The 20248-nt window shown below is 41.5% G+C and overlaps 3 protein-coding genes across 7 annotated transcripts; all 3 read left to right on the forward strand.

Annotated features, from left to right (window-relative positions):
- The first annotated feature begins 1392 nt into the window (after nucleotides 1-1392).
- foxred2 (FAD-dependent oxidoreductase domain containing 2) lies at nucleotides 1393-8500 on the forward strand. 4 transcript variants are annotated; one of them, XM_071474512.1, is made up of 10 exons: nucleotides 1393-1532; nucleotides 2130-2347; nucleotides 2456-2761; nucleotides 2853-3104; nucleotides 4154-4471; nucleotides 4585-4751; nucleotides 4943-5108; nucleotides 5783-6009; nucleotides 6131-6301; nucleotides 7763-8500. In XM_071474512.1, the coding sequence occupies exons 2-10, from the start codon at nucleotides 2133-2135 to the stop codon at nucleotides 7993-7995; spliced, it is 2055 nt and encodes a 684-aa protein (XP_071330613.1). In that variant the 5' UTR covers nucleotides 1393-1532; nucleotides 2130-2132; the 3' UTR covers nucleotides 7996-8500. The 4 variants fall into 4 exon arrangements, with proteins under 4 accessions (XP_071330613.1, XP_071330614.1, XP_071330618.1 ...); XM_071474513.1 differs by having other exon boundaries at nucleotides 1408-1532; nucleotides 2127-2347; XM_071474517.1 differs by lacking the exon at nucleotides 1393-1532 and adding an exon at nucleotides 1565-1742 and having other exon boundaries at nucleotides 2127-2347.
- A 148-nt stretch (nucleotides 8501-8648) lies between these two features.
- On the forward strand, nucleotides 8649-13498 carry ankrd54 (ankyrin repeat domain 54). The gene is made up of 8 exons (XM_071474522.1): nucleotides 8649-9370; nucleotides 9825-9872; nucleotides 9962-10060; nucleotides 10279-10350; nucleotides 10591-10638; nucleotides 12141-12265; nucleotides 12363-12470; nucleotides 12622-13498. Exons 1-8 carry the CDS (start codon nucleotides 8974-8976, stop codon nucleotides 12694-12696), a joined length of 972 nt encoding a protein of 323 aa, XP_071330623.1. The 5' UTR covers nucleotides 8649-8973; the 3' UTR covers nucleotides 12697-13498.
- A 198-nt stretch (nucleotides 13499-13696) lies between these two features.
- Nucleotides 13697-19122, forward strand: hmgxb4a (HMG box domain containing 4a). 2 transcript variants are annotated; one of them, XM_071474518.1, is made up of 13 exons: nucleotides 13697-13799; nucleotides 14476-14581; nucleotides 14856-14992; nucleotides 15135-15210; nucleotides 15303-15890; nucleotides 16102-16305; nucleotides 17254-17432; nucleotides 17633-17714; nucleotides 17823-17887; nucleotides 18031-18127; nucleotides 18260-18423; nucleotides 18670-18792; nucleotides 18928-19122. In XM_071474518.1, exons 2-13 carry the CDS (start codon nucleotides 14545-14547, stop codon nucleotides 18970-18972), a joined length of 1797 nt encoding a protein of 598 aa, XP_071330619.1. In that variant the 5' UTR covers nucleotides 13697-13799; nucleotides 14476-14544; the 3' UTR covers nucleotides 18973-19122. The 2 variants fall into 2 exon arrangements, with proteins under 2 accessions (XP_071330619.1, XP_071330620.1); XM_071474519.1 differs by lacking the exon at nucleotides 13697-13799 and adding an exon at nucleotides 13822-14077.
- The last annotated feature ends 1126 nt before the right edge of the window (nucleotides 19123-20248 follow it).

Here is a 20248-nt window from a genome sequence, read left to right on the forward strand (position 1 = left end):
GGTACAACAGTGAAATTCGGTATTATACTTTAACCGTTGATACTTTAAGTACATTTGGCTGATAATAGTTCTGTACTTTTATTTTGGTAACTTTCTGAATTCAGGACTTTTACTTGTAATGGAGAAAATTTAGAGTTTAGTATTTCTGCTTTTGCTGAAGTAAAGGATCTGAATACGTCCACCACTGTAATATACTACAGTACTCGTGCGGAGAGAAACACCTAATAAGGGGTAAAGTGGTCATGAAATAAATATCAATATTAAATCCTGCAGATTAAATTCAGACACAGCCAGAGCAACAAACCCTGTGCAGGTGAGTTTCAGTTTAAAAGTAAAAGATAAATCATGTAATGAGAATAGCCAACAATAATGCTGGGTAAAAAGTACTGAGTGTAAGTACAGAGAACTACTACTGAGTGAAGCTCAAGTCTCAGCTCAAATCAAAGTGCTGAAAGGAGCTGAGTGAGTTTAAGTCCTGAAAGAAATGAGTAGGCTTACCCCTTCACGTGTATATGAAACTCATGTTAAAGTGTGCGTCCTTTTGGATATCCTGACAACTATTGTAACAGGAACACAGTCTCAGGCGTCCCTCTTTATTTCACTGATGGTTTCAAAGTGATGAGATCTTTCTCAGAGGAGGGAAACAGGTGAAAATCAAAGAGAGAGAGAGACTGTAGCTACAGTGTTAGGACCAGGAGAGTTTTCCATGGATGTAAATTAGAAAATAAAATGAAATAGAAGTAAATAGTAGTACACATAACTAACAGTGAAAAAACTGTAGAAAGGTGCATCATGTTACAAATGTTAAAAGCTTTGACATACCGGCACTAGAAGATGAGTATTGTAAGCATATGAATATTACAGAAACAAAAGTGCATTACTTCTGCTTTGAGCCCATGATATGGCTTTATAGTGACATCCCAGGACCAGGACTGATTTAAAGTCCCTCTCCTCATAAAGACGTGTTTTATTCATTGTTACTTCATGTGAATGTTTAAGCGTCTCTGTGCAGTTTGATGCTGGAAGATCACATCTGCTGAAATGTGTCTGTGTTCACCTTAAATTTTTTAGTGAAGGTAAGGGGGCAGGTGTAATTGTAATAATTTTTAACTGAACTTTTATGAAGAAACGTCAGACACAGATTATTATGAACGCAGACTATTTCTCATCTGTTTGGAGCACTTCTTGAGGGGATGTTTAACTTTATGTGAAATATTCCAGGCACACCTCCCCCACCATAACAACCTGCTCAGGGAATATAGGACATCTTTCATTCAGTGGCCTCCTCTCCTCTGTTCTGCTCTGCTCTGTTCTATGGTGTTCTCTGATCACGCCCCCTTATGCAAGCAGCCATTGGCTTTAGTCATTCAAGGGGGAAGTGGGTTGTACAAGTGGATTTTCGGGGGGGGGGGGAGTGGGGACTGCACAGACCGAGTTTTGAAATGCAGGATAGTAAACATGTAGGAATCTCGACAGCTTTGATAAATGCGAAATCACAGATGTTGACCGAGAGGGATCGACGGATGTAAAAGGTAACGTTGGGTCCACATGTTATAAAAAATGTATCAGCCGACCTCACATCTGGTTCAGCGGGCGATGGCAGCCGCCGCATCCTCAGCTCAGTGATATAACATCGGCTGGAGAGTTGAGGGAGAGCCGGGGGATTGTGTTATATCAGCCCGGGTCCGCTGCCGCTGTCGCCCCGTTCAGCTCGTGGCAGCGTCGCATCAGCTGCGCGTCCAGTGAGTTTGATGTCGTTTGCATTTTGGCCCGAGTTCGTATAAATGTGCCACAGCTTTGCCACAGTTGCCGAATCGTGGCCCAAATTCCCACACAGGCTGGGAGTGGACTCGATAGATGACACATGCAAGAGAGTTCGCTGCAGGCCCATTTCAGGGCATTTACAAACACTGGAAGTCAACATTATACATAAACGACACATTTTGCAGTTTTTTTCCACCAAACTTTTAGATGCCTTCAAAGTGGATTTCTTTCTCTTTTTGTGGGCCATAGTTTCCCAAATCTTGTATAGTGGGCTACTATATTCTATATGTTTAACAGGTTTCATTTGTTGTTATTATTTATCTATAGTGTGTTTTTGTTGTTATATCATTGTTCATGTCCAGCAGGTTATGGATTCGAGCCTTCCTTGTTTTCTCCTTCTCATCCTTTTCGTTGGCTGTGTCGAATGTTTTGATGACCACCACCACAATGGCACCCGCCACCTCGAGTACTGTGTGCTTGGAGCTGGGCCTGCAGGGCTGCAGATGGGATATTTCCTTTCCAAGGCCAAAAGAGACTACATCATCTTGGAGAGGAACTCCGGACCGGGCAGCTTCTTTAACAAGTAAGAAACTTTGTGAAAGCATCTCATGTTGAACTGGAACATTGTACCTGTCTGTCCTCCTGAATCACCTGTGACACGTGCCATCTCTGCTCTGTTTGGTGTGTCCAGGTATCCCAGGCACAGGAAGCTCATTAGCATCAACAAGATCTACACAGGAAGGCAGAACCGAGAGTTTAACCTGCGCCACGACTGGAACTCGCTGCTGAGCGACAAACCTGACCTCCTGTTCAAACGCGTGAGCAGTGAGTTTTACCCTCCAGCTGACGCCTTCCCACTCTACCTGTCCATGTTTGTGAAGGAGCTCGGGCTGAGGGTCCGCTATGGTGTGGACGTTGGAAGGATCAGGGCAATGCAGTCGGCCACTGGCAGGAGCTACATCCTGACTGACCAACATGCGTCAGACTACACATGCAGGTATTTTGCGTCATACTGACCCTGACAGGAACATTTTACGTTGGTTTGGACTGGCTCACGTCGAATTGTACTCCGTCCTCTCTCCCCACAGCGTCCTGCTGGTAGCCACAGGTTTGTGGGTTCCTCAGAAGGTAGAGTTTGTTGGTTCTGAGCTGGTTGAAGGTTATGAGTCCATCTCCACTAACCCTGAGGACTACAAGGACCAGGCCGTACTTATTCTAGGAAAGGGAAACTCTGCTTTTGAAACAGCCCAGAGCATCTTGGGAAGAGCAAGTCGGGTGCACATGCTCAGTTCCAGCCCCGTTCGACTGGCTTGGCAAACACATTATGTTGGAGATCTCAGGTACAGTGAATGATGTGGTGATTTCTTCCTTTATTTTTTCAATTTTTTGTCTCTTCTTTTGCTGTACATCAGCGTTTCCCAACCAGTTTTTCAGACATAACCCTACGACCGTTAGCATTTAGATCAGTCCGAGTTCAGCATCAAACTTCATTCCTTTACTCACCAAGAACTGTCTCCAGAGGTGGAAAGCAACAGCAGAGTTAACTCTTGTCTCACATCACATCTATTCTACTGAAGGCAGCATGCTAACTAGCTAGCCCCAGCCTGTCTTGTCACTTTCTGATAGCGACTCACTGCAGCCTTGTGTAGCGCTGCTCAAAGGACGTATAATTCAATTCAATTCAATTCAATTTTATTTGTATAGCGCCAAATCATAATATACATTATCTCCAGGCACTTTACAGGGTAAGGTCGAGACCTTACTTTGTTACAGAGAAAAACCCAACAGTTCCCACAAAGAGCAAGCGCTTGGTGACGGGGGGAGGAAAAACTCCCTTTTAACAGGAAGAAACCTCCAACAGAACCGGGCTCAGGGTGGGGGGGGGGGTCTGCCGGCCGTAACCTCTTACATTGTAAACGCAACGATGGCCAAAGCTCTAGCCAAGCGACAATACAAATGGCCCCTTTAAATTGGATGTTCTGTAGCACTATTAATTATATAAAGGTGGATATTTACAATATTTTGTATACACTTGAATTGTCAATGTTTAGGTTTTGTCAAGCTTCCATATTTTGTATTACTTTGAGTAGCAGAGGCTGGACATTTAAACAGATTATCCATTACTTTTACATGTAGTGTTCAGGTGTTAGGGCTTACTCAGTGTGTAATATACATTTTTAATCAAGTCATAATTTCCTTTTTTTTTTTTTTAATGTTCAAATCAGTTATCTACATTTTTCATCCACAGATGTACCCTACAGGGTACAAGAACCCCTGGTTGGGAATCAGCGTTCTACATTGATGCTTTGCATGTGTTAACTTCACCAGCTGTTCTGCATTGAAGTTAGCTTTTTTAACATGAACTGACTCAGCTGTTTTTGTTTTTCAGGGCTGTGAATAATGAGCTACTGGACACTTACCAGCTGAAGTCCCTCGACGGGTTGGTGGAGGCACGCCTGGAGAAAATCGTTATCGCTCAGCGAAAGGAGCAAGGCAGGAGGAAGTCAGGTGGAAAGAAGAAAGAGACGAAGGGAAAGTTGTACCTGACTTTAAAGAAGTATATACAAAACCAGGATGAGAAGAACAGCTCTGATGTGACTGGAGAAGAACTGCCAGGGTATCACATCGACAACTTCCCGACACGAAACGCCTACGACCGTGTGATTCGATGCCTCGGATTCCGATTCAACTTCAGTATATTTGAAAGGTAGAGATTTATGTAACATGGTAGACGTGTTGTGTCTTGTATCACTTTACTATGTATAACAAGAGCTGTTTTATTTGGATAATGTTCATGTTTCTTTTTTAAAATCTCCCCAGCTCTGCCTGCCCACCAAACAGTGACAATGCAAAAGGAAGGTTGCCGGGGGTAACAGCCTGGTATGAAGGGAAGAACACCCCTGGTCTGTTTGTGCTGGGGACCGCTGCTCACTCCAGAGACTACCGCTCATCTGCCGGCGGCTTCATCCATGGATTCCGTTACACAGGTGAAAGTCCAACAGATGATTATTACTTTGTGACATTTAGAGGAAGCAGTGTTTGTTGCAAAAGATCCAAGTCTTCATTTCTATCACATCTTGGTCTATGTCAACCCTGAAAAGCATGTGCAGCTCTTTTATGCCAATTTGATATATGATCAAAGTGTTATTTAATAAACTGTGTGGATTTTCTGCCACAGTGCGAGCTGTACACCGTGTACTTGAACGCCGTTACCATAGCAACCTGTGGCCATCGACAAGGCTGTTGACAACACAGCTGCAGTCCTGGATTCTGAAGCGGGTCGGAGAGGCCTCTGGACCGTACCAAATGTTTGAGGTGCTTGGGGATGTCATACTCCTTCGAGGGTAAGCAAATGTTATTTTGATATCACCAGGTACGTGAGATCTGTCCACCGTCACTCACTGAGTTCAAGTTACCTGTCTGTCCATCCCTTTATAAGTTACATGTCCTGATCAGAGTCACAGTGACAAGAGAGAAGCGGGTGTTCCTCAGCTGTTCCTGATAAACATCACTGAATGGATGTGGCCACTGGCTAGAAGGCATTAGATGTCCAAACCATCTTAACTGGCTCGTTTCACTTAATGTGAAAGAGCAGTGGCTGGATGTCAAGGAAGCAAAATCCTCAGTGAGCAACACAGACAAAATAAATGCACTGTATAATTCCCTTGTATCATCTATGAAGTGTTTCAGTTTCAGAAATACATTTTCACTATTTTACCTTAATGATAAGTGTACGAGGAAATGTCAGAATATAAATTGTGTTTCAAGTTGTCATGCAATTAATTTCAACAAGCCATGACTGTCCAGGCAATATAAGAATTGACAGATAACGTTGCAACTGCAGCAACAGTTTATTCATCCTCTAAGTGTCATTCCCTTTGTGTAAGCATTTCATAGAGAAAAACCTCCAAATTATGTTGCTGGAAATGATATTACCTGACCTTTTCAAAATAAACAAAACTACAGTTTATTCTTTTAGTACTCATCATACTTTCCTCTCTCTCTCTCTCATTCTCAGCTCTCACTGTGAATATGTGGAAGAGTTTCCGATCCAGGCCTTGCCTCAGTTTTCCTCCCTCTCAGGCCATGAGTTGTCCAACAATGGACTGATAGTTGTAGTCATGCAATATGGAAAGAAGAAGATAGACTATCTTGGGCGTAACAGGGCAGAAACAGACTGGACCAAAGCTTGGAAATCCAACTTTCTGCACCCTGTTTTATACTATTATGACAAGCTTCCTACAGGTGAGTGGGAATTCTGCTAATGAACTTAAAATAAATGAGCTTCTTAGGAATAGAATCACTTCAGTTTTGAGTGGGAGCGAAGTGAATGAAAGTAAACGTGAGTTCATTTTTTTTATCCCAGAGGAAGAGATGAAGCTCCGTCCCAATGGCTGGCCTCTACCAAGACCCAAGGCAATTCACCACATGGTTGAAGACTTCCTCACAGAGTGGGAGGGTCCCATATCTCACATCCAGCCACTGCGGCGCTTCCTGGAGCACTGCGTCCAGACTGACCTCAGGTCCTTCTATGCAGGTAAAGCGGTGCTGGTCTGTTCCTAGCCTCACAAAATATGTTCAGCTCAGAAAAAGCCTCCAGTAATAGAGAGTGAAAAGATTGATTTTTTTCTTTGGTGTTTGTTGTTCAGCCCTAACAGGTACAATAAATAGGTCAGTCATTCGCAGTCTGTGCTGCCATACAAGGGCACAGAGCAATAACTACACCAACAGTGAAGATGAAAAAAAAAAAAAAACCCTAAAAGTTTTCAAGCTGGTAGACAAACTGTGTGACAGGTAGTAAGGCTGTAATAAGTTCATTTCATGTATTTAAAGGCAACTTACCACAACAAATCACATGAATTACACTATAGAGATTAAAGCTAAAGCTAAGCAAGGCTAGTTATCTTTAGCCAAACTAGTCCACTATTTTTTATCAACATCATGAAATTTAGCTTCAGCCCTATTAATTATATAACAAATGAAATTACCAAGATGTCTGTTCTTTGACCTTATTTGACCTTTTTCAGTGACAAAATGAGCTAATTACATTAAGTTTTAGCTAGTGATTGTAAGTGGCTATCCCCCTAGCCAGCTTTCAGTTCATATAGCTCTTATTTGCTGTCTAGTTGGCTGTGGCTAGGGTGACCATTTCCATAACACCAAAAAGGAGGACATTATGCGGCATATCAATAAATTACTATGGTGTACATAGGACTCTGGTATACTCTCATTTATAGTACAATTGTGAGTGGTTTAAAGATGATGTTTGTGTAGCTGAATAGGCTACACAAACATACAGCGGCCGGACGGGGCATTGAAAATCCGGACTGTCCGGCCTAAAGCCGGACGCCTGGTCACCCTAGCTGTGGCCGTGTGGCAGAGCTGTGGTTTGGTCTTAGATTTATTTTCTTATAACTTTACAGCATTTTTGCATTGAACATTAACTGCAATTACAAGTTTCTATTACATAATATTGTTTAAATATTTGGTAAAACAGATGTCAGACAGTCAGATTCTGGTCTTACCTCAATTTTTACCAAGTGAGATGACTAGTCAGGCAAAATAAGTGAAAATACCTGTGGGGCCTTTAAATATTTCTGATATTGAATAAACAGTTTGACATGAAATCCTGGTTGTGGAGAAATTGGCAGGGCTAAGATTAATGTCCAAAATACATTACATTAGTTGTGACTAGCAAGCTCACAAATATCTTTTTCCTGTATTACATATTAACTGCGACCTACAGTGTTTAAATCTGAGTTTCCATTGTGATTCTCACTTTATGAACCTGTCCTCCAAAGCGTTACACATTGGTCATTTGAAACCAGCATGAAAAATTTGCATCTTAAAGCTTAAATTCACATTAAATTACAATTGCAGAAAATGAAAAGGTTACACTTGTGAGCATGTTGCACTTCTAAGCCAATACTGAGCGGTATCACTGATTGTAGAGCCGATGTTGCAGTGACTCATTCCTGTGTTTCTTCTTGTGTTTTAGAATCATGTTTCCGCTCATCCCTTACCCATCGCAAGCCCCCACTGTTCTGTCAGCAAGGATACTTGAAAAAGCAGGGTGTCGCTCACAACAGTCAGCTGTGGCAGCACGTTCATGACACTGGATTGATGCCCACTGAGCAGGATGCAGGCACATCAGGGGCTGACGCAGCATTCCCCAACTACCTGGCCCAAGCTGGAGCCTCCATGTCTTCAGGACTGAAACTTGACTTCTGATTGTTTTACTTATGCGTGTTAATGCTATGGCTATGATGCTGTTTAGGTCCCTCATACTTGCTACCTCCAGCACATATTCCCTCAACAAGACCAAATATTTTAACAGAATACCATCCTACTGATAAGTGGCTCCCAACCTTATTGGCTTCTCTTCTGGCAATCCCTCATCACCAAATGCAGATTTCTACCACTTGACTATTTTAACCAAAGAATGATTTTCCTTGCTTTATTTCAATAATCTTTAAGGGTCCTGAGAAAGTAAAATTATCCAGTAATTTGCCAGAAAACTCTGGAAAAATAAGCATTACTTTGTGGTGCACCTTGTCTCTTGAAAGCTCCCTTATTAGTATTCCTCACAAAGTATTTACATTACGATGTGCCATTTTCATATCATGTAAATTTAGATTATATGAAGCTACATAGGTGGAGGGTGGGTGTTACAAAATGATTATACATTTTACATGATTAAAGATTCATTAAAGCGGGAAGACAAGTTTGTCTTTTTTTCAATTTTTGAGTATTTATTTACTCGGTGCGCATGCGCGGAGATATCGTGGTCCTGCACAGGGATGGTTTGATTGGCTGCTTGGCTGGGTTGATCCTATTGGACCAGAACAGATGAACAACAGAGAGCCTGATTGGTCGTCAGTACGCTGAAGCTGTTGACTGTACAATGGGTGTGTTTTTTACTACCTTCACCGATGAAATGGAAAACGTGAAATAGGAGACATTTTGGTGCTGTGAAGAAAAAGCATCTTCTGCTGTTTAAATACTTAAAATTAGGGAGAGACTTTAATAGGGGAGGATCTGTGTTGACGCGCCGTGCGATGGCCCCAGGCGTTGCTGACGCAGTAGATGCCACAACCAAGGTTGACTCCTGATATTTATCACGGCTTTATTTCCTTTTACTACGACAGGAGCAAGGACCGTATGTAACGAGTGTTGCAGAAACACAGCCTCCATATGTCACGATAAAGTATGGACGGGTGGAGCCCTATCGTTGCAGCAGCCTCGGATAATGACCGATCCAGCTCCGAGGGGGAGTACATGGTGGAGCCCGGACCCGAAGATGAAACCCGGGAGGCGGCGGCGGACAGAGAGCAGCGGGGTACCGTGGAGGGGATGGACGACGGGGGGACCGCTGCTGTCGGGTTTGGGATAAGTGGTATTGGCGAGGGCAAAGTGGTGTTGGGTCGAGTCGGACAGAGAGACGACAAAGAGCTGAGGTACCTGCACTTGTTGTGGGAGCCGGGACGAGCAGAGCTTGGCGCCGCCGGTGGTGTGGCGAGTAAGCTGGGGAAGATGACAGGGAGCCGGGCCAGGCGACACCACAGAACCGTGCGGAACCTGGGTCCCATCGGTAAAGATATTTACGGTAAGGGACAGAAAGGCTGTGTGTTGATTTGATAGTAAACAAGGTGAGTAGGTGTGTGTGTATGTGTATGTAGAGAGCGAGCATTTAGGTATATTTGTAAGTTTATCTGTAGAATATAACCAAGCAGGTAAAGTTGGTGACTAAGTTGTATCATAGTGAATAACGGAAGAGCACAACATTTAAGTAAAGTCACATTATGATAAAATCGCAATAGATATCTAGTCTCATCTCTTCATATCTGCACCACAAACATTTCCTCTTCCAGCTGAAGATGAACAGCATGCAGTTGCTTTACATGCAGCTAATTACACAGGCACCTCCTTGAAAGTGTAAAGCCAGCGTCCCTATAAATGCTGTCTTTGTTTGTTGCTCTGATGCCTTGCAGTCTCACCTGTTCATCCAATCATAAAGCTGTGTTTACATACCTCTCACTTTGAATGTCTTATCTCCACAGCTGTGAAAAGACTGAGGGAAGCAGCGAACAGCAATGACATCGACACAGGTACGAGCAGTGAGGGTGACACTGTAAAACACCTTTCAAGCAGTGTAAGAGAAGGATGGGATTTGCTGATTAAGTTGTGTTTCCCTCAGTGCGAAAGCTCCTGCAAGACGACATAGACCCCTGTGCAGCAGATGACAAGGGAAGGACAGCTCTTCATTTCTCTTCCTGCAACGGCAATGAGAGCATTGGTAGGTTGGTGACAGCAGTTAGGACACCATAACCGTATCATAGGAAATCACATGTAAAATCACAAAATTTGCAACAGTACATTGGTATTGTACTGTAGCGTCCTTGGACAGTACACTGAACAACTGTGCTGTTTTGTAGCTTACCCTATAGATGAATTTATGAGTTTATAAATCAAAAGACTCTTCTTTTTTTTCAAACATCCTTCTTATTTCTATAGTGCAATTGTTGCTGAGCCACGGCGCTGACCCCAACCAGCGAGACAGTCTGGGAAATACCCCCCTCCATCTGGGTAAGAGAGAGCAATCACCATGGCCCACAAAACCTGCAGCCCTGTGGTCAATAATGCATATGACTGTGGTTTCACTCCGACACACAACTGCACAGCTACTTCAGGCTCACACCTGTTAAAAAATACAGATGTGCTGCAGAATAAAGTAAAATCTTGTTGTTGATGTGTCTGCGTGCAACAAATGGTTTAAAGGAGTTTTGTTAATGTATATTGTGTCCATTTCAACCTGTGTTTCTGCAGCGGCCTGTACTAACCATGTGCCTGTAATCACCACATTGCTGAGAGGAGGTGAGGCCACCACTGTTGAAATGTTGAATTCCTCATGTGTATATATTACTCCATAGTTCCCATTAAAGGAGAGCTCTTTATAAGTGTAGCTGAAAATAAATGGCAATAAAGTCATCTTTCAATATTTTATATAAAGGACAATTTTCCATTAGATTTGTGTTGTCATGAAGAAGCATGTGTAAGGTATGATGTATAAAGCAGGGTGGTTCTTTGTAAGAAATTTACCAGGCTTCTTGCAGTGGATTATCCTACTTATAACATGGTCACTTGCCAAAAACTTAAAATTCATCAATACAGTAAATTGACTTAAATTGAACGGTCTTGCAAGTGTACACATTTACAACAGTAATTACATTTGAGCCCCAGTACTTGTGCATTTAACAGTTTCAACACACACCCTCCAGTCACTCCGACCTGAGCCTTCACACAAATTGCATAAGTAAGCAACACAGGTAAGGGGCCACATTATAAGTAAAATAACTCTAAATTGTGATAATATAGGGGAATAATGGACAAGGTGGAGGTGGAGACAGCTGCAGTTTTCAGAAGACAAAGTGTTTTCAGGATACCATGGCCAATCACTAAATATAAACAACAATGAATCATTTTGGAATAATTTTGCTCATGTCAGTATTTTTGATTTGAGGCATCCTGCAGAGTTTTCTTATAAACAAGCAAAAGTTTATACTTACATTTAATGTTTCTCACCAAATATTGACATCTGACAAATGGGTGGAGTGCATTTCCTCCATCATTAAACGTTTGCCAAGCCATTGTGTTTCCATCCACGTTGATAGCTCACAGTCTTTTTCTTCCTTGCCCCTGCCTGCATGTTGTTGTACTGCAATAATGTGTATCATGTCAATTGTGTGCTCAATACAAACAAATCTGGGACTCGCATATAAAAAAATTGCTCCATAGATCTGCTAAGGGTCAAAAACTCCACATGGTACCTTTAACCATGAGTTAGTTTAGTGATAAGTGAGTAAACCATTAATGTGATGTAATGTTAAAATGTAAAACAAATGTATTGTTGCACTAGGTTCTTGTAGATTCATATAGGCTACCATAAGCACTGAAAACTGTGGTATATTTTTGATGTCCCTGTGTATGATTTCATTGTAACTTGCCAGCACAATCAGTTTCAGTAATTTCCAGCTGCCTGTGCCTGTATATTGGTCCGGTACAACGATTTTTAAGATCAAGTTATTATAACACTAAATTTACATAAAGTTCAGTTGTAAGACTGTAAACACATAAATGACTTCAGCTACACTGTTATATTTTCAAAATGTTTGTATAAATAGTAAAATCTAACCATGTTGTTGTAAATAAGCAAATAACAAATTTTGAGTGATGTTAGATTCTTAATGACATCAATCTTTTAATCAGAGCTAATAAACTTTAAAGATTATATTTATTTGTCAATTACAATTGAATGTCCATCAAAACAGCTTAATAAGCATATTTAACGTCAACACATTTGTGCTCTTACTGTGAAGGAGCCCGCGTGGACGCCCTCGACCGAGCAGGCAGGACCCCGCTGCATCTTGCGCGGTCCAAGCTCAACATTCTGCAGGAGGGAGATTCACGCAGCTTAGAAACTCTGAGAGGGGAAGTCACACAGGTAGAGAATGTATAAAATTTACCTGGTGTGATGAATCAGAGCTTGATGCTTTGGCACAGATAGATCATGATGGTTTTTATCCAACTTTCCTTTACAGATTATTCAGATGCTGAGGGAATACCTGAATTTAATGGGCCAGAGTGAAGCTAAAGAGCGGCTGGAACACATTTCCACACAGCTGCAGCACACACGCACCAAAGAGCAGGTGAGACCCACACACTCAGATTCACATGCAGAAAAACCAAGATTTATGGTGTAATTGAACTGAGATGTGTGCGCTCTTCAGTTTTTAGGTATTGATGGCTTATTATGCATTCATTCTTCACCAACTTGTTTCCTTTGTTTTTTTGTTCCAGGTGGATGAGGTGACTGATTTATTGGCCAGTTTTACATCACTCAGTCTACAGAAACAGAATTTGGGGGATAGGTAGAAGATAAAGCGTATAGAGAGCTGAAGTCCTGCTCCTCTTCCAAGCAAGCCTCTGCTCCACTAGCCTTCATCAGACAAGCAAATCTCAACCATGATGCTGTGGTTTTCTGTCCATATTCCAAAGAAAATGTTTATCTACAGTACAACGTTGCTGCACAGTAACATTTGAACACTTCATTTTAACCTTGGTAAGACTGATTATTTTCTTAGCATTTGACAAGTACAGCTCTGATGAGGTTTTAATAGTGTGTTTGTGGCTAAGACTGATATGCTAATATTGCCAACAAAATCATTATTGGTTAAATTGAAAAGATGGTAAAATTCCTGAGGCCAATGCTGTTGTGTAGTAGATAATCATTCAGCTTACAGACAAAAACAGAATATCACATGTCAGCTTTTCAGAAGAAAGAAGAAACGCCGAAGGGCAAAATACATTGAGAACAGGAAGCTAGTGGAAAAGAAGCTAAGTCAGTGGGTGCAGCGGGACCTCGGCTCTCTTCTGTGTGTATGTGTGTGTGTGTGTGTGAGTGTGTGAGTCACCGCTGTGTCTGTGCTGACATGTTCTCTTGTTGCCTGCCATTGTTAGCCAAGCTCTATGATCATTATGAGATTTATTTCTCATGAAATGATTTCACAGTTTTCACTGTTGTAATTTTTGATTTTTTAAGAGCAGCATCTTTGGATCACAATGCCTTTTCTCTTGTATTGCATGTTTTGTCTGTGTGTAAACTGTTTTGTGAAAATTGATTTGGCTGTTGTTGGAAATGAATATGTGAATCAATAAATCAATATCTTTGGCTATATTCATGAAATATTGTCTTTCATACAATGTGATAAAGACTGGTATATGTATCTGGACTTCTGTTGTGCAATAATATGCTAATTTTAATATCAATATTTTAAATAAGAGCGCCCTTTGAAATTGTCATTGTGAATAGTAGGATACATTGCATTACAGCTTTAGCGAATGTGTTGCTAATATGGCTACTATAGCGCACGCTGATTGGCTGTATCAGCCAAGCCCCTCCCCTTCACGGACACGTATTGTTTCGCCGATAATAAAAGATGGCGACCGGACCCGCGTAAATTGGAGATCTCATAGAGGTAGTAAAATTTAATAAACACATTATTTCCTCACCTCCCGGTGTTTGTAAACTACACATGCTATCATCTCAGAGAAGACGAAGACATAAGCAGAGTTGAATGCATGTCTGTCAGTGCTTTACTCCACTTGAGGCGACCGCGGCCTAGCTGTGGGTGAAAGCCTCGGGGTTTCTTTAGCCGCTCTCACCGGCCAGCTGAGGACACAGTCGGTGGGACGGATTCGAGTGCTGGAAATGTTGGGAATGGGAGGCTAAGGAGTCAAAGTGAATGGAGAGGGGGTGTGTTTGTGTATCTTTACAAAAGTAGGCGGGAGTTTGTTTAGCTATCATTTTTGTACTCTTTTGTGGGTGACAGATCTCACTATTAATGTAATATTACGCAAATTGTGTTTTTCCTCAAGTTTTCCAGTGTTGCTTGGACGGTTCAGTGTAGTACTTACCAGGAATAGTTACAGCAACCAAACACCAGGTGTTGTTACCTTTGTTGATGTCTAGGTTATGTTACAAGATGCAAAAAAGATGAAGACACAAATGGTTAAGTTTTCTACTTTGTTACAGTAACTGCTCTAGTTTTTTTTTTTTGGCCAGAATAGATACTATTATTACTACTGTGCTAATATATTATTCAGTACCTTAACTTTCATTTAATTTTTTTATTCTCATTGTTAACTTAACAGGTCACTATCTTGCCTTTATGCTGCCAGTGACATCCTGTGACAAGTAAACGTGTTGACAAAGGAGGAACCATGGCTTTTGAGGAGATCAAGAGCAAAGGAGGAATGGGTAATCCCTTTTTGTAATGTAGTTTAACAGTGTTCTTACTGCACAGGCTTATCAAACATATAAGCATATGCACTTTTGTGCAGTCAGAAACACGACTGCATAAAGTGCAGCTGCTGTTCTACTGATTTGAATGCACAAGGAAGAGAGACAGGTCAAGAGATGTAAAGAGACCCATCATATATGTTGTTAAATAGTTCTCACTGCACATGTGTCTTAGAGAATCAAGTTTATACTCTGGAGGTAAGGATTATAATACAGATTTCTTATATTTCAGATGTGGGGATGGATGGAGACAGGGGCCTAGTAGCTGGTCGCAGCCAAAGAGAGAAGAGGAGGTCATACAAGGATCTGCTACGAGAGGAGGAGGAGATCGCTGCTCAGGTCCGAAAGTCTTCTAAGAAACGGCCCAAGGTAAGTTCTCTGCAGTAACTTGATCTACTACTTTAATATCACAGAAATCTTTTTGGATATTATAGGCCAATTGGACTTTTTATTATTTTGAATGATATGTCTTAATTGGTCAATATAAAGTAACTGTGTCATTTCCAATCAGGATTCAGAACTTTTCATGCTGGGAGGAGACTCACACAAAAAGAAGAAGAAACATAGCGATGACTACTATTACAGAGGTGACATATTGATATATTGTAATAATCTTTTAATTCACAAAAATCGACTCATAACTGTATTTTTTAATTGTGCTTCCTCTTTCCTGTGCCAGAGCATGATGGTTCAGGCCCACCTCCCCACAAGAAAAAGCACAAGTCTGCAGACCGCTCCCCACCTATGTCTTCCCCATCATCTTCCCACCCAACAGATACAGCGATGGGCCTCCTGCAGGCCATCACCTCTCCCCTGGCCACAGGTTCGGACCCCAACCCTCACTTACACAAAAAACCCTCCTACCCCTCCTTCTCCTCACACTCCTCCAAGGACCGCAAGCGTGAGGGCAGCAGTGGCAGTGGAAGCAAAGGGAGTCACTCCTTCTCTCACTCCCGTCCTGTGTCTTCCTCATCATCTTCCTCCAAGAAGCACTCCTCCTCTTCCTCAAAGTCGTCTCTGTTCCACGGTGGAGCTCCCAAAGAGGAGCCTTTAACGTTACGAGAGGCCGACGGACTGAAGATGAAGCTCATCATGTCGCCAGAGAAAGAAGAAGGCGAGAGCTTCCCATTCACACCACACCCATCTAAAGGAGGTGTGAAGAAAGAGAAGGATAGAGACAGGATGCAGCTCTCGAAGTCACCCAAGAAGAAGCTACAGCAGAATCGAGATCCTCTGCCTGTAGTGGGCAAAGAGGTGGAGGTGGAAGGTAAGAAACCTAAATGATGCTCCAGGAGACACAGATGTTATCTTTTAGTTAGTAACAGTTGCCTTCCAAATATGGCTGGGTTACATAGTGATAAAAGTGGGAGAGAGCCTACAATTGAGGCACCCCTCCACTGCTAGTAACTAATACTTGAAACTTGGTTTTGTTTATTAATATAAATATGCTCTGTGTTGCTCTGCTCTCTGTTAAACAGGTCATTATGGAGGTGGTATGGGAGATGATAGTTCTTCATCTGGGGGCGAGCTGGAGGCAGGAGAGCTAGTTATAGATGATTCATACACTCACTTGTCAAAAAAGAAGAAGAAGAGCAAGAAAAGCAAGAAGAAAAAGGACAAGGAGAAAGACAGAGATAAGGATAAAAGTGGGAAGGACAAGAAGCACAGCAAAGGATTTGGAGGTGAGTTTATACATGTATTTTACTGTCATTTCCAGTTCGCCATGAGGGAGCACCTTTCTACTGCCCAGACACAGCAGGACCAGCAAATCAAGCCCCTTGTCTTTCTGGCTCTAGCTACCATAGCCATGCCGCTAAGACACAACGTCAAGTGAGAGACAGAGCAATCATTTCATATGACTGACAAGAGGAAACTCTCTGCTCAGTGTTGTGCACATCAGGTTCTTTGTGGGTCACCTTCAACGGACTACATTTGTTAGTAGTCGTGCAGAGAGCAGAAAATGCAAGAGGCCGTTCAGAGCCCAATATAATTGTGTCTGACCTGTGGTCTGTCACTGTTACATTGTGCAACCGTTTAAACACATTTTGCTTTTTTAAATTTTTTTTTTAAACATTAACACCATAAATGTACCAGAACATGTATGAAAACATGAATGGATGTGTGAGGCCTAAGACACTCTTTGTTAGGTTTGATAAAATCTGTGGCAAACAGGATGGGAAGTTATTTTACTTTATTTACTATCCTAACTATGCTTCACTAATTCAGCTCTGAGGATAGTATTTCAAAAAGGTTTGATGAATATTGTTGTTTACTGTGATATTTTTGGCTACAATAAATGTAGCCTTGAAATTTGATACTGGCAGGTTCCTGGTAGAAAGCTTGAAGATAAAACGTTTTACTGCATCATTATGCTCTTTCTGAGCCAAAATTAAATAATGTGTAAATTGTGAAAGCAGAAAAGAGTGCCATAAAGAGATTAAACTTTCAGCTTTGTTTTTACATCTGTTGAGTTGCAGAAACATGGCTTAGGGCCAGTATGAAACATCATACTGAACTATTGGCTGAATGTGCCAGCACATCCCTCAGAGTTTATACACTTTCAGTTTCTGAAACCTTTGCCCCTCGCTCTCATCATAGCTTTTGCTTTGCCTTTGTATGACTTTCTCCAGACTCATCGAGGGGTCACAGCCACTCCCATCCCACTGTCACTCACAGTGCTGTCGGACCAATGTATGCCATGGGCACACCCATCCCTCCACATCACCATCAAGGCAGTGATGGAGTGACAGAGAAGAAGAAGAAAAAAGAGGAGAAAGATCGAGAAAAGCATGAGAAAGATAAAGATAAGGTAAAGATATTTCTTTTAAGGTTGATAGTTGGTGCTCAAAAGTGGAGACAGACTGGAAAATTATAAAATCTACCAGAAATGTCAAGTAACTGTTGAGTCATTAGCATTAACAATTTATGAACAACCCACACATGAGACCGTATTGCTGTTGTGTTTCAGTTTTTCTTACATAATTGTTTCTTTTCTTTGTCCTCATTTAGCCCAAGAAGAAGAACACAACAGCATATCAGGTGTTTTGTAAGGAGTACAGGGTCAACATAAATGCAGAGCAGCCAGGACTAGGTGGGTCAGATATTGACATACAGTGTAACAGTCTGCCATTTGTAGATTGTCCTGTTAAATATTACTGAAATAAAACATGAATAACATGTTTGTACATCTGATCTGCAGTCTTTGGTGAGCTAAGCAAAAAGCTGGCAGAGGTGTGGAAGGCGATGCCTGAAAAAGACAAACTAGTACGTTTTTTTTCCCCCTTATTTGTAATTAATATTGGAGAAAACTCTGGAAATGTTTGATGTTTAGTGGAATATCACAGTTATGCTTACAGTTGTGGTGGTGGAAAAAACATCCTGTGCTTTCTGTGTGTGCTTCTTTACAGGTTTGGAGGCAGAAAGCTCAGTATCTGCAGCACAAACAGAACAAAGCTGAGGCCACAACAATCAAACACAAGAGCTCCAGTGAGAGCAAAAGCAAAGGTAGTTTTAACTCAGTTAAACATTTTAAAGAGATTAAGAAGAAAACTTTATTATCACACTATTCTCAACTCTTTATCCTTTCGCTGATGGGTCTCATGACTGTTGTCTTTAAATTGTCCTTCGTCCTAAAAGTCGTAGCAACGGGAACAGGGATGGTGTCGCCGAACAGAGCTCCCGGCACTATGTCTCTGTCCCCTGCGCGAGTCCCAGATGTTGATCCCATCGATGCAGCAGCTCACCTGCAACTACTAGGAGAGTCCCTGTCGCTGATTGGGCATCGACTACAGGAGACAGAGGTAAGTTTCTTCATGCATGCATGCATGCACACATTTGCAGGGATAATTGCAGTGATTTTTTTTTTACCTTTAACGTCACCATACAGTTTTTAAATTATTAAGGCAGCAGAACAGATTAGTAAATGAGCACATTTCTAAAATAGATCATTTATGCAGCACATTTTTGATTACAAGTCTAACATTGAGGTGTTTCATTACTGTGCAGTAGAATAAGTGAATCATGTGACTGATGTTTCTTTGTGCTAGGGGATGGTTGCTGTGTCTGGGAGTCTGTCTGTACTTCTGGACTCCATCTTGTGTGCACTGGGGCCACTGACCTGTCTCACAGCACAGATACCACAGTTAAATGGATGCCCACGAAACGTCCTGGTACAGTATTAACATCATTACTTTGGGTTGTTTCAGCTTTCTTTTACCACACTACATTCAGGAGATATGGACTTGGCAGTGATCATGTTAACTTCTGTTGCAGTACTATAACAAAGCTCTCTCTTTTTATATCAGTCAAATACATTGGACAACATCGCCTACATTATGCCCGGCCTGTGAGTGAAGGATGAGAATCAGTCTGGAGTGATTTATCATCAAAAGTCAGCAGATGTGACTGGAAGGGTTCCTGTGACCTCCGGACTTTAACTTAAGCCACTGCTTGGGATCTGAAAAACTTGGATATTTCTAGTGTCATGTTTTTAAAGTGTATTTTTTTAAAAACCTCATTCTCTTAATTTTCTAATTGTCATATTTTTTAAAAGAAACATTTTACTGAACGGGCTAATATTTCTTGGCATGCCGGCTTAGTTTTACTGTTACTGTACAGTGTGTTGTTGTGTGAATGGGTGTATGCCTGTACTGAATGTGAGTTTGTGTCACTGTTAAGTGTGTGCGGCTCTTAGTTTATGACTGTTGAGTGTCCTGTGTCCTCTTCGTATTGGATTTTTTTACTGAAATGTACAGGAACATTTGAGTCGTTAACTTTTGCTCATCATCAACATATGGTAATATATTTAACACCTGCTTATTATGTTTTTTCTTTTACCATGTAAAAAGTACTGTCATGCCTTCCTGTTTTATAGATTTGATATTTTACTGTGGATACAGCATTAGATTTTGACTGTACTGTAGAGTTTCAAAAGTGATAGAAAACACCTTTAGGTGCAACCTTGTCTTAATCAAGAGCTGTTCAAGCAATTCACTGTCAGCTTCAAATTTAACACAACATTAAAATATGATCTGTTCAGCTATGATGCAGCTTCTGCTGTTTTATTAACCATATGTGCAGTTTTGCTTTAGTGATGGACCACACACATTGTTCCACACCGACATTTCAACAAGCTTCTGGATGGACTGCCATTAAATGTTGTTGTACATTCATGGCACCCAGAGGATGAAGCCCACTAACGCTGTTCCTCTAGCGCCACCAGGAAGTTCACATTTTAGTGTTTTGGTGAAATGTCTGGAGAACTTGTGGATGTGAAATGTGGTACAGACGTTCATGTTCCCCCACAGGATGAACTCCCATCAGCCTTGGCCGTAGGCTTGCTCTATGTTTGGTACCAGTTAGCCAATGCTAGCATGCTAACATGCTAAACCAAGATGTTGAACATGACAAACAATATAGGTGTTTAACATGAGCATGTTAGCATTGTCATTATGAGCATGTTTGAGTGCTAATGTAAACTAGCTCCAAAGCCACTGCTGTGCTAACAGGGCTACCAGCATGGACCCTTCTCATTTTATCAGATAGATAAATAGATACTTTAAAAATTGCAGTTTTGCATTTAAACTGCAATAACTAATACATTAGGTGGGGCTCGGTAAAAGACAG

This window comes from Trachinotus anak, unplaced genomic scaffold, assembly GCF_046630095.1.
Source record: "Trachinotus anak isolate AG129_WGS33_773 ecotype Australia unplaced genomic scaffold, CSIRO_AGI_Tana_v1 ptg000003l, whole genome shotgun sequence".
In the NCBI taxonomy this organism is placed as follows: domain Eukaryota; kingdom Metazoa; phylum Chordata; class Actinopteri; order Carangiformes; family Carangidae; genus Trachinotus; species Trachinotus anak.

Excerpts from the sequence above, each read along its gene's own strand:
- foxred2 (XM_071474512.1), top strand. The coding sequence starts at position 2,133 with ATGGATTCGAGCCTTCCTTGTTTTCTCCTTCTCATCCTTTTCGTTGGC. Across the intron at positions 4,472-4,584 it reads AACTTCAGTATATTTGAAAG|CTCTGCCTGCCCACCAAACA; the intron begins GTAGAGATTTAT and ends AAATCTCCCCAG. Across the intron at positions 6,302-7,762 it reads CCTCAGGTCCTTCTATGCAG|AATCATGTTTCCGCTCATCC; the intron begins GTAAAGCGGTGC and ends CTTGTGTTTTAG.
- ankrd54 (XM_071474522.1), top strand. The coding sequence starts at position 8,974 with ATGGACGGGTGGAGCCCTATCGTTGCAGCAGCCTCGGATAATGACCGA. Across the intron at positions 10,351-10,590 it reads AAATACCCCCCTCCATCTGG|CGGCCTGTACTAACCATGTG; the intron begins GTAAGAGAGAGC and ends GTGTTTCTGCAG. Across the intron at positions 12,471-12,621 it reads ACACACGCACCAAAGAGCAG|GTGGATGAGGTGACTGATTT; the intron begins GTGAGACCCACA and ends TTTTTGTTCCAG.
- hmgxb4a (XM_071474518.1), top strand. The coding sequence starts at position 14,545 with ATGGCTTTTGAGGAGATCAAGAGCAAAGGAGGAATGG. Across the intron at positions 14,582-14,855 it reads CAAGAGCAAAGGAGGAATGG|ATGTGGGGATGGATGGAGAC; the intron begins GTAATCCCTTTT and ends CTTATATTTCAG. Across the intron at positions 14,993-15,134 it reads CTTCTAAGAAACGGCCCAAG|GATTCAGAACTTTTCATGCT; the intron begins GTAAGTTCTCTG and ends ATTTCCAATCAG.